This window comes from Anguilla anguilla, chromosome 8 (genome assembly GCF_013347855.1).
Source record: "Anguilla anguilla isolate fAngAng1 chromosome 8, fAngAng1.pri, whole genome shotgun sequence".
NCBI lineage: Eukaryota > Metazoa > Chordata > Actinopteri > Anguilliformes > Anguillidae > Anguilla > Anguilla anguilla.
The window spans coordinates 36588370-36601378 of record NC_049208.1 but is presented as its reverse complement, the minus strand read 5'-3'; the positions used below and the strand labels follow the sequence as shown (position 1 = coordinate 36601378).

The 13009-nt window shown below is 50.9% G+C and overlaps 1 protein-coding gene across 2 annotated transcripts in view; it reads left to right on the top strand.

Moving 5' to 3' along the window:
- Positions 1-13009, top strand: part of jarid2b (jumonji, AT rich interactive domain 2b) — a 134696-nt gene that overhangs the window by 72687 nt on the left and 49000 nt on the right. For both annotated transcript variants that reach the window (XM_035430793.1, XM_035430794.1), the window contains exon 3: positions 2622-2751. In XM_035430793.1, the coding sequence (XP_035286684.1) occupies positions 2622-2751 (130 nt within the window). The remainder of the gene's footprint in view (positions 1-2621; positions 2752-13009) is intronic.

Below are 13009 nucleotides of genomic sequence, written 5' to 3'. Positions count from 1 at the left end.
TTATTACAGTACTGGCTTTTTTGCTCAATAGATTTACTCACTTGTCTGTGCTTATGTGTTTTGTATGTTATTTTATGCCGCTTGTAATGCTTCTTGTCAATGTTTGCATATTCTTTACTCATTTGCCTGTAGTTACTGTTTGTGTGATGCATGTTCTTTTATGTTCCTTAAACCATCAACCTGCCCAGGAACTACAGATGAAAATGAGTCTGTATGGCTAAATCTGGCACATTTACATGGTGCATCTAAGTTCTCGTGGTTATTAATGTGCACTGTCCCTTTCTTAAATAAAATAAACCTTACACCTTTTCACTATTAGTGTTGAGTGACGTGCAGATCGGGTTCTTGATGGACAGAAATATGTATTGTGGCGTTTCTGCTGTGAACAGCAGTGGTTCTTTGAAACAGAATTGACTGTACGCGCTGTACACCCTAAGTGCTGTTTTATTTATTTATAAGTGCCGGGTTTTTGTTTTTATTGCAGAGGCCCTAGTTTGCAGTGGTCTGTTAGGTACGGCATTATTCAGTAATGATTGCATTGGAGACCCGTTGGTAAAGTTGATGATGACCTGTGTATAACGCTCCTCGTTTTGGCTTGGGTTTCCCGCTCAGCGTTACTCTGGTCGCACGGCCCTAGTGATTACGGTGCCCGCAATAATGGCTTCCACTTGAGGTCCCGCCTGCTGCCTGCCAGCCCTCTGGAGAACAAGGAAGGGGAGTAAGATGGAGGCGACTGGCTTACTTAAAGGCGCATGAATCTGATTAGTGGCCCAAAGCGCATCTAGCGGATGAATCGGCATAATGTTTTAAGGAACGGGCCTTGGCGGAGCTAGCGGGGAGTTTGGGCGGCGCCGGGCGCCTCTCCCGGAGCTGGTCGGGCGAGACAGGCGTATGCGGAGCGAGGGACGGCGCTCGCAATCCCAGACTGCCCTCCCGCTCGCTTTTGAATGAGCGGCGCTGGTTTCGAGCGCGATGCATGGCGTTTAATACGTCGATTATTGTTCGCATCGAGCCGTTTTTAAATCCAGCGGTTTGCTTTAATCCACTCGGCGGGACAAAGCATTTTTCTCGACGTAGCGTCTTTTCTGGCGGCTCGAACGATGACCCAGCGGTTTCAAATTTGCATTAAAGGGCACCTCTGGCTGTTCACTGAAAAATGTTGCTCGCCCCTGTAATTTGGTTTAACTGGAGCAAGGCATTAATCTTAAAATGTACTTCAGAAAGTAAATACACATTTAAAAATGAACTGCAAGCGAAGGACCGTCTAATGAAGCGGCGAGGCAGATTTATAAACCCTCAGTGCGCCCGGCCAGATGTTTCACTGCGTTTCATTATCCGAGAGAGCGACCGAAGGCACGTTCTCAAGGCCGCGTTCTTCGCCCTTCTGAGCGGGAACGGAATTCTCGACGCACGTTAGCCGCAGACCGAGCGTCCGTCTCTCTCTCTCTCTCTCTCTCTCTCTCTCTCTGTCTCTCTCTCTGTGTGTCTCTCTCTCTCTCTCTCTCTCTCTCTCTGCAGAGAGGTTAAACATCATTAAATGACTCATTATCCCAGAGCGCATCGGGGGCGATCCGCAGTGACGCGCTCGATAGCGAAGCGCCCGTCAGGTTCCCGGCCGCTCTGTAAATGTCCGGCTCCTCGAGGGTGAGGCGCGTACCTAGCGCCGAGCCGGCGCCGGAATCCCTCGCCGCGCTTCGCCCGCCGCCCCTGCGGGGTCCCGTCGGCGGGGCGCGGGCGAAAGGCGCCCGGGCTCGCGCTCCCAGCTGCTTTCGGGATGAGTCGGCCGCGCTTCGCGTCGCAGAAACGTCTTTCGCTGTTTTGTTTGCGGTTAGCGGGGCGAGTGGGCGCGGAGTGACTCAGGTTCAGACGCAGAAGCGCTGTCATGTAGGTCTCATTCCTGCAGTCCGTGGGGGTGGGGGGCGCCGCGCGGGGGGGGGGGGGGGGGGGCGGCGGCGGCGGCGGCGGCGGCGGCGGTGGCGGCGTCGTCGCTCGGAGAGCGGGAGAAACGTTGGCATCCCGCGGCTTTTTGTGGGGGGGTTGAGTGACGTGCCCTGAGAAGGTGCAGCGGACATGTTAGCCCAACCCCACCCCTCCCTCGTAAAACCAGGCCTGAGGCCCCGGGGCCTGGGGTTGGCGTGACCGCAGTCGTTGCGATGGCTGCCGGGCCGCAGAAGGCCTGCTTCCACTTGAGTTTTAGGCGCCCGTTGAGCTGAGTCATTCGGGGGCCTGCTGTTTTAAACGTGGGCCGCGGCGTTCCGAAGGATCGCGCGTCTCGATGAGCGCGAAGGAGAAGAATTTGCAACGCTCCCTCCTGCCAAATCTGTCATTGTTTTTCAAGAATTTTTTTTTTTTTTTCTTACCTTGAAGCTAAATTGATCTGTGACTGAGTCAGTGGGTTTAGTGAATGGGAGAGAGCGTTTGTGAGTGACAGCATGAGCGATTGGAAGTTGAACGAGCGCGTGAGGAGCCAGGTGCGTGTGCGTGCATGTTCACGTTGTTTTCTCTTCGAAATTGCCCCCCCCCCAACCCCCCCCCTCCTCCCCTACCCCCGCGGCGGTTAGTTTCACCCGGACCTCGTTCGTTTCGCGGGGCTCACGCGGTCTCTCCCCCCTGGCCCGCAGGTTCCCTGGCGAACGGCCAGCTGAACGGATCCGGGCCCAAAGGAGACGGCAAAGACGGGGGGTCGCGAGGGTCGTCGCAGAGCACCGACGGCAGCAGCGACTGCTCCGAGGAAGGACCGGTCAAGAAGAGGTGAGTCCGCCGCTCTGAATGGAGGGGGGGGGGGGCCTAGCTTAGACTTCATATGCTGTTATTATGCACTTCATGACCAAAAGTATCTGGACACCCCTTGGTCTGGGGCTGTTTTTCATGGTTTTGGCTTGGCCCCTTTGTTCCAGGGAAGGCAAATCTTAATGCTACTCCACACAACCACATTCTAGATGATTCTGTGCTTCCCCAACAGTTTGGGGAAGGCCCTTCCCTGTTTCAGAGTGACAATACCCCCAAACTGGCTATGTTGCATATATATATTTTTGCAAAGATATTTCTAAATATATAACTTCTAATTATAATTATTTAAAAAATTATTTAAATATAACCATTTTTAACATATGATTGGGATCCCTCTGAGCCTGGGTGGGGGTCCCTGGTTGAAGGGTTGAAAACCCCTGACTAAAATATATTGAATTGAATTCATTGAATATATTTTGCGTGGATTGTTTTCGTTTTAGATTAGAAAAAAGTTATAAAACCTATTGTGAATAGACTGTGTTGTGTATAAATGGGACCGTTTACATGGAAGAGAAAAATGTAGTGTGGTTATAGGATGTGGAAATGTTCAGAAAAGCAGAACTGTCCAGCAATTATTTGTTTATTGTGAATTGTCCGCAAAATTGCCTTCAAAATCATATAAGTACCGTGCCATGATTGATGTGTTACATGCCATCCTCATTGTAGTCAGTGTCTTGAGGAGGAAAGGGAAGAAGCTTATGAAGATAATAGTCAAACAAGGCTGCATGAAATATTAATGGCAAACAGTGTTTTATTTAAAAGAATGCAGAGGCTTTAATGAGTATTAATTTTTAAAGCAGAACTGCCGTGTTAGTCGTTTTTAATTAGCGCCTCACAATAAGTTAAAATGCATCTCCGATTAATAATGCATGCCAAAGTTAATGCATTCAAGTGCAATGTGAAATTATCTTGTTGCCATATCAATTTTCCGAGCGATTCTCAATCTGCGTTCTGTAAACAAGGCTTAAGGAAATTAAGGGCTTCAATTGGATGACAGATTCTGCCAGCCCAGACCCCCTCAGGCAATCTTCCTTGTAAAGTACGGCATAGAGAAAAGCAGGAAGATAAATGGGAATGTGCATTATGGCAACTTTTTTTTCCCTCATCGTTACCTCTCAATTAAACCTGGCGGACATTTTGTTTGATTTTCCACTCCGAGTAGCTGTTCTCGATGCGTCTGAATGCGGGGGGTGTGGAGGAATCGCTGTGATCCGTAGCGGGAGGGAACGGCGTGTGAAAAGGCTCGTGTCGCCGTCCCGCGCTCGGCCTTATGTGACGCGATGCGTTTTTCGCGGTTCCTGGGGGGGGGGTGGCGTGCGGGGGCTCGCGGTGCTGCCTAGAGGTTTGGAACGCGGGAGAGCCCACTGAGGGCTGAGCTTAGGGACCCTGGTGAAAGTGCTGTTTGTTCAGTAATGACGGTAGAAGAAGGAAGTGCTAAATTAGTGGAGGAGCACTGACTGAGGGGGCGGGGGGGGTGCTGCTCCGGACCCTCATCCGTCAAGTCTGGGCACAAACGGGGAACTGTTGGCCCAGGCTACTTACCGCACTTCTCACCAGCTTTGAGTCTGATGAAAGATGTGTTTTATGCGTGTATGTATGTACAAGTGTGTATGTGGGTGTATGCAAGACCACACACACACACACGCATACACATACACACACACACACACACACACACACACACACACACACACAGAGATATGTGTGCACACGCACACATGCACACAGACACACACACACACGCATGACAGCACACACACGCATACACACACAGAGCTGTGCGTGCACATGCACGCCTATGCACACACACACACACGCACGCACACACACACGCACACACACACACAGTACTCGTCTGCAGTCTCCAATCAGGAGTTTTTCAGGAGAAAAGCAGCACAGAATGTTCTTGTCTTACCCCGCCTTCTAAACAGAAAAGCAATGAGAGTGGTGAGGAAGTGCTGGACTTCTGGGACCGGCAGTGCTGAGGGCTGTGTCTCCATCATTACCCAGGAGGCACTGCGGGGTCATCAATTCCCATTAAAGTCTGAACAGTCTGTCTGGGTCTGCATCTGTAATGAATGGGCTCTCTGCATGGCGTGTCTCCACGGGCCAGCACAGGAGCTTCATCAAAACACAATCCATACGGGTTCGAAAGACTCGTGCGTGCCCCCCACTGGAGACACCCAGCATTACCCATCATGCCTCCGGACGTTTCCTGGGGTGGGTTTATTATGGAAACTTATCCTCGTTTTATGTCCATGTAATGCTTATAGCAGAACACATTCCAGCAGTCGTGGATCTCATAAATATTTGCGATGGGCTTCTGAACGAACGCAGTTTTTGAGTTCTCGTCAAAAACCGCGCCCTCTAGTTGTGACTGAGAAGTTGAAACGGTGCGTTCTGTGAACTGCGACCGTTATTTCCGGTCCGATCTTTTGTGGAAAGGAGTTCAGGGCATGGTGATGGGAAGGCGTTTGTGCCACGCCGGTAATGCGGAACAAGCTCTTTTCACTTCACTGGGCATACCCACAATGCTCCGCTTACTTCCTGTTGTGGATCGAAGCGTAGACACGTTTCCTGTTTTACCGCAGGTATCCAAACTCCGATTTATATAATCAACGTATTTAACCCCAGCAGTGTTAAAAAGGTGAAGAAATCCTGTTGCGTATGTATTAAAAGGGTTATTTATTAGGTGCCGTCTCCTGAGAAACACTAATGGGATGTACTGAAAGGGTTGTTGGTCGTGCAGTCTCTCTATCGAGGTCTAATGACTGCAGAGTCGAGGAAAATTGAATGCGGAGAGATTTTAAAGTAGGCGGTAGTGCACGGCGAAAGGCCTGACACATTACGGGGCTCCTGCCAACGTGCGTTTCATTCGTTACAGGAAATAAACATTTGCCGTTTCTCCGTGACAGGCTTGGGCCAAATTAAGCTCTAGAACTCTCTGAGCTCTTGCAGTTGGTTATTAGCTACATTGCAGTTGTCTCAGAGTTGCATTTTTGTACATGGGAACTTAGATACCCTTGGCGAGTCACACCTTTGTAATGTATGCGCAGGGAGAGTTTACCTCAGGCCCTGTTTACAGCCCTTTTAAAGTATAAATTGCGCTGTAGCAAGGCTCATTAACATTCTGCCGTTGTTATTGCCCGTACTCCGAGCCGACATGTCGGATTGCTCATTAACAGGAGGCCAGCCGATGCACTGGTTCAGGCTAGCAATTCCCCGCGTTAATGTTCAATTTGGATTACACAAGTATTTACATTCTGACTGGATGTCTCTTGTGTAGGTTTGTATTCTGGTTAGTTTGAAGTCTTTCGTATCTTGAATTCTGTGCCAGATGTTTGTGATTACCAAAGCGTTCCTTTGGGAGGAAAATAAATAAAAATCCTTTTTTATTTTATTCATGTATTTCAGAAGAAACTGGTTGTTTTTAGGGTTTTCAAGCAGAAAAGCAGATTAAGATGTTTTAAGCAGAAAATTAGGGAATGAATATGATATGTCATGTTCCTTCTTACCTCCTTGATCCCCCCCTCTCTCTCCCTGTCTCTCTCTTTCTCTATGTCTCTCTCTCTCCCTCTCCCTGTCTCTCTCTCTCTCTCTCTCCGCGTCTCTCTCCGTGTCTCTCTCTCTCTCTCAGTGTCTCTCTCTCTCTCTCCCTCTCTCTCTCTCTCTCTCTCTCTCTCTCTCTCTCTCTCTCTCTCCCTGTCTCTCTCTCTCTCTCTCTCTCTCTCTCTCTCTCTCTCTCTCTCTGTGTGCAAGAGCAGAAGGAGCTGCTTGTGTGAGCCGCTCAAAGCCGGCGAATCAAAACTTTGCCTTCTGCGTCGGAACAGAAAAAAAAACCAGAAAAGAAGCAGCCCCTCATTAAAGCGTCTGTGTGAGCGGCGTCCTGACCGCCAGCCAGCCCGCAGCAGATGTCCGTTTCAAACCCGCCGCGCCCGTCCCACAACGCCCCAGTCCAAAGGGTTTAGAGTGTCCCCGGGGGGGGGAGAGGCCAGAAAACAAACCTCCCGCATTATTCCTGCCTCAGAACACAACCGCGCCCGGGCCGCAGCACCTGCCGCCGCGGTACCTGTCATTAAACTCCGCCCCGCTCCGCGGCCTCTGAGCAGAGCCATGTCTGGGAGACCGGGCGGCCACGGGCGCAGTCGCTTAACGGGAAGAAAAGAAAGAGAGGGTCTGGCCGTGGGCTGGAGGGGCGAGAGCAGCGCAGACGGGGTTTTGGAGGGTGGCGGTTACCACGGAGGGCCGGGGAGCGGACGCGGCGGCAGCAGGCCGCGGTTCACTTCCTGCCGCCGGTTTCCATGTCCCCCTCCCCCGTGGGAGCGCCCCCAACGGCCGGCCCTGTGGAAGCTCGGCGGCCGCTGGGGCCTGGCGAGCGGCCGGCTGGGGGAGGCGTCTGGGCGTCGGCCCTCGCACCTGGCCTTCCCGAAACAAGAGGCGGGAGGGGCGTGAGCTCCGGGATTTGACATCCCGCTGCGGCGCTGAAAACCGCGGCTTTGGGGCGGCTCCGGGGCGGCTCCAGGGCGGCTCTTGAGAGCGAGGGGGTGTTTGCGTTCCCAGGGCCGTGAAAGCCTGCGGAACCGGCACGGCTGCCAAGCGGGAAGGAGCGCTTCCCTCCCGCCCAGTCTGACTCGCTCCCCTACACTCCCCTCCCCTCCCCTCCCCTCCCCTCCGCCCTTACGAGGAAACAGGGGGCGGGGTGGAGGGGGGCCTGTTGGAGGGTCCGCCGGGTTCGTACAGGGTGAAAGAGCTGGGACCGGCTTTCCTTTAGACGGTCCCTGCGACCGGGGTCCTGGCAGGGCCCACGCTGTCCTTCGCCTTATCCTCCATCTTTATAGCCTGGCAGGGGAACGGCATGTTTGTCGGGATGGAAGTGCGCATACATCACATGTCTCTCTCCCGCGTGACTGCCAGAGAACGAGTGTCACTAGTCACAGATTCCAGTATTGGTGTGAGGAAACGTCTTTTTTTTTTTTTTTTTGCAAAAGAGCAAAAAAAAATTAGTTACTGTACAAATTACAATTAAGATGTTTGCCAGATGCTTTTAGCACTTGACACAGTAATCAAACAGTAGTGCAGCTAGAGATGCAAAGCTACAATAAAATCAGTGCCAGCATGAATGTGCATGCCTCAAGACCTACAAGAAGCAGAAAAGTTTATTTATTTGTATTTATATAGCCAGCGAATCTGCTTTCCTGAATGAATAAAATACAGATTAAAATATAAACAAGTTGTTACGTAAATGAACATCTTAGTGACTGAGGCATTCAAAACAAGTAACTCTGTGGAAACTGTGTTACTGATTTTTATGGTGGTCACTCATTTCAAATGACATGAAAATGTTCATAATAATCTGAACAATGCTAATATGGATGGCCTTCTTATGGTCATGTAGCGGAACTCCTGGGCCTGTATCAGCCTATTGAAGCCAGCTTAGAATGCTGCCTCCAGTGTGCTGAAGTGCTCACAGCATTGTGTTCAGCTTTTATGTCCCCATGAGTTTGACCCCTGACCCCAGCCTTGAAGCTGCTCTTATGTTGATTGGCATCATTGCCATCAATAACATTGCAGTCTAATGGGCTCATTCTCCAAAATTTGAATGTGTATTTATGACTCTTTAACTGCAACTGGATGCGTAGGCATAGGTCTGTCTGTGCGTGTGAGAGTGTGTGGAGTACTATAACTCCAAACGGGCTGAGACTGACAGATCGTTTTTAACGACTCTGCGTTTGGTGCGCGTGCGTTTCGGGGAAGTGTTTTTTTTATCGCGTGAGGCGCGGCTGGCGTCCCTTTGTGCCGCCGCGGTCCGGCGCGCTCCCGTGCGAGGAGGCGTGGCGGGTAGGCCGAGCCGGGCCGCGGCGGGGCCTGAGTCACTGGGCAGGAATGTTTTCTTTGCGCTGACTCAGCGCTCGATCAAAGCCCTTTCTCTGTCACGGGCCGGGATTGGGCGGGACTGGGCAGCGCCAGCCCGGACCGCCGGCAGCGAAAAGGGGGGGGTGTCGAGGGGTGGTGCCGGAGCCCCGTGGCTCGAGAGGAGAGGGGGGGTTGCAGCGATGTGAGCCGTGCGTGGATCACCCCCCCCCCCCCCCCCCGTTTCGGGGAAAAAGCCACAAAACAAACCGCGACGTCAGCCGGCGATGGACTGCCGGTGGCCTGTGCCTTTAACTCCTCCTCTTTTCAGCCTGCGCGGACGGGCTTCGGTTCCAGACCGAAAGGGGCGTCTCGAAAGCTGCCGTGGGCGGCGTGCGGTACTCTGTTCGCACGACGTCCCAGCGCCCCAGATCCCGTTTGCGTTAGGACCGTCATAACACGGAAAAAGAAAGGTACTGACAGCTAGCCGTGCAGGAATCACATCGCATTATTCATCATGAATCAAAGGCGGAGCGTTCGATTTGATCCGGCCTGCTCTCGTAAGGCTGCAATTTGTCCGCGGGCTAAATTTATGAAGATCGAAAATGCAGGCGATGGTATCATCGCAGTCGTAATAACTTTGCTGAGAGATAAATCTAAACAAACTTGTATCTCTTGGGTCTATTGTTGTGTTTTCAATGTCGAAATGTCTAGTATTCTAAAAGCAATATCATCCTGTGTAGGATATGTATTCCAAAACAGCAGCCTTTTTGTCAGTGAATCAAATAAATCTATGCATTATATATAGGTTTTATAAAGATAAAATTTAAAAAAACTGTTAGTTCTGCTATTAAAGTAAAATGCAAAAAAAGTTTTTTACTTCTCGACATTGTTTCTGTGCTCTTTCCCCAAGTTTCCATCATTTTTTGCACAAGTATCACAACATATTCCTGTAATGACAATAAGAATTGCTTGTGACTTGTGTATGTTGGTATTGGCAATGGTGGTTATAATTAGTCAGCAAAAAAAACAAAAAGAATGAAAACAATGAAAACAATTGCTGGGTAGTGGGAGTGTGTGGTGAACGCAGTCAGTTGCAATCACTGTTGTTTGAAATGAAAGTAAAGCGCTTGGTCTCTGCCCTCTCCCAACATCTGCGGAAACCGTTATCCTGGATAGTGTTCAGGGAACATGCAGTCTGGGCCCAAACTGTTGTTAGGATTTGTGTAAAAACAAATGAAAGCTGACAAACTGCAGCAGGCAACAGAGCCTCATCACCGAAGCTCGTTTGCACGGCCTACGAAACAACTGCGCTGTTCTTTCCAGGACTTCAAATTACCTGCGTGTAAAAACATTGTCTCTGCCAGTGGATAATGAGGTAAAAGTTTTTTATGGTGATTGGAGTGGAAGGGAGGAAAACATGTATTTACCTTCACGCATCTCGTGATACTTCAATTTATTTGTTCGAGATAAAGAGGCTGCTTTTCACTTCAAGTTTTTCAGTCTGTGCCTCAGAGTTACCGATGCAGAAGCTTCTCCTTTTTACGACAAGAACGGGGCGTTTCGGGAATCGTCCCGGGGAGCGTTAAGCGACAAATTGTAATATAAAAGAGTTTTTTTCAGTTTCGTTTCTCCAGATTTTCATTCGGTTTGACATTGCAAACCATATGCGCATGTTTACCGGCTCACGGACTTTTGGGTAGGCAAGCAGCTGGGACTGGATGAGCCAACCGCGCAAGGACGGCTAGCTTCACCGCGATATCAGTCTGACAGAAACCCGGTTCCGTCCAGAGCGTCGCGGTGAAGGCCGTGACTGACTCGGCGGGTGTTTGAAACGCAATTTGAAGCCGCGCACCGCGTGGATGGGCCCCCGGAGGCGAGGACGGGGACAGGGGCGGGGGCGGAGGCGCGCTCTCACACGCGCATCTGCGTTACAACCCCTGGCTCTCGGGTTGCAACAAAGAATGGGGGACACACAAAACCGTTAAATAATCAAATTATTTATTAACAAAGGTAATGGAATGAACTACATAACATAAGTTGTGTATATGAGCGTCAGTAGAATCAGTGGTGTAAGTGAGTATGTGTGTGGAGTATGTTGTGTGTGCTGCAAGGTGTGAACCAAACAATAACCAAACGAATTAAGTGTGGGGCGGACTGGAGAGAGCCCGCACTGGGAACTGGCAGCAGCCTCTATGCTGGAGGACACGCCCCGATCCAGGTGTACGCCCTCAGCTCTGACGAGCCGCCTCCCAACACAGAATGACACAACGTAGAAAAGGAATGAACAGAAACAACCCAAAAGGGGCGGGTCGTCACGGTCTGCTCGCAGAAGCGCACTGTTCTGATTGGTCGGGGCCGAGACCCGACGGCCCTCACCGCGCTGGAATTTTTAGTCGTTTTCTACGGCGAGCCCAAGTGCCTGACGAAGCGCTTGCACTGTGAGGGGAGGTCTGTTACGATCCTTCAGAGGATGACGTCATAGCGGGCGCGTCTGTTACCGTGCCTAGGTTGCCGGTTTGAGTCGGGCGTCTGGCCTTGCTCTCCACTCCAGGAGGCGCGCGCAGGCAGGTCAGGGCTGTAAAGACTGACGGACGGCCTCAGAGAGAGAGTAGGAAACACCGCCAGGCCGGTTTCATGCCATTAGCTGGCCTGACTGGTTCAGTCAGTGCGTTATACAGAAGAAAGGGCTGCAGTCCACTGTGATGTTTGAGGCCCGCGGCGTAGGCCCCGTTCAGGACTCCATCGCCTTGTTTCGGAAAGACTCAGTCAGCCCCCACCGCTCTCCAATCCGATTCCTTCATAGCAACAAGGCAAGGTGATATTTTACCCCTCCTAAATTTGATTGGTTAATTTGCTTACGCCCGTGCGCCTCGCCTTTCCGTCCCCTCGCCCTATCGTTCCGATCACAGGGGAGAAAAATCGCCCCCGCGTACAGCTAGCCGTAGCGCGCGTCTTCACAGACGCAACGCCGCTTATCCATCTCGTTCCGACAAAAAAAAGGATCTGTCGCCATGGAGAGAATGAAATGAAAAGCAGAGCGGCGCATTTGCATTTGAATGATGTGCTTCAGCGGCAGTGTGAGGATGTGCTGGGCTGTGAAGTTGAAGTGGGGAACGTTGAGTGCATTAGTGTCACAGGAGCACAGCAGCCTGAATGAGACCGGCAACGGGGGTCTGAACTGGGGGCCTTCGACTATCGATCGACAAAGTACAAAAGGGAGGGGTTTGGAAACAGCGACATAACCAGGAAGTGCAGATATCAACCAATAGAAAGCACCGCCCTCTAATGATTGAAGCGCGCTGTTCGATTGACACTTTGGTTCAGAGCGTGATGTGGTCCGGATGCATCCGGAATATGCTTGGAATCATTTGTGTAATGGCGCGTTATATTCACTGCTTTATTCACGTGTTTATCTGTGTTTTATAAAAAATTAGGAAGTGTCAGCTGCTCTCACTCCCGTGAGTGTCCTTTAAAAAAATTTAAACGGGTGTGTGCGCCATAATTTGAAAGCCTTTCACGCGGTCGTCGCACTGCGAAGCTTTGGAATGTTCACCATTTTCACGGAAGTTATCGTGTTGCATGGATTTTTAGTAAAGTTGTGTGGGGGGGAGAAATGTAGAGTATTATAAGTTCCAGGTAAGGGTTACACAGGACAGCATTATTTGCAAACCGCTGACCCACTAACCTCCGTCCTGGACAAAACACTACGCATTCCAAACACAGATAGCTCCCCTCCAGAATCTGAGACTCCTCAAATATTTATCCTGTTTAACCTTGGGCATCCGCCCGCGCTCCCTCTCCACATGTTTACACCTGTGTGTCCTGAATGATGACTGTGGGGAGGGGTGGGGGGGGGGAGTGGTAGTGGGAGGGGGGAGTGCGGGTCAGTGGGTTTAAGGGTCAGCGCCGCGCGGGGCTATTCATCGAACCCTGTCACCAGTGCGCCGGGCGCTCTCAGACAGAGAGCAATAAACACATTAAGCAGAGTGCGTCTACTCGCCTCTGTTCACGTTGGGAGCCGGGCGCGTATCCCCCGCTGGGAGCTCCCACCGCAGTGGCTCATGGGAAGGCGCGGGAGCCAGTCTGTGTTTTCATGGCCCGTTTTTATCATGAACCGAATCTGCACCAATTATGAGCCCGTCCTGCCACAGAGGACAAGAACACAAAACCACTTTTTAGACACCCAAAATTGTCATGCAGTTTTTAAAACAAAACTAATGAAATTCTGTTTGATTTTATTGATGTTTATTTTACTTCTTACAGACACTGTGACAAAGATGCTTTACTGAGAACCAGGAAGTAAATCTACTCTCAGCTTTTCTACTGATGGCTTATCTGCCCTGAGGTGGAAGTGTGCTTCCTGAGG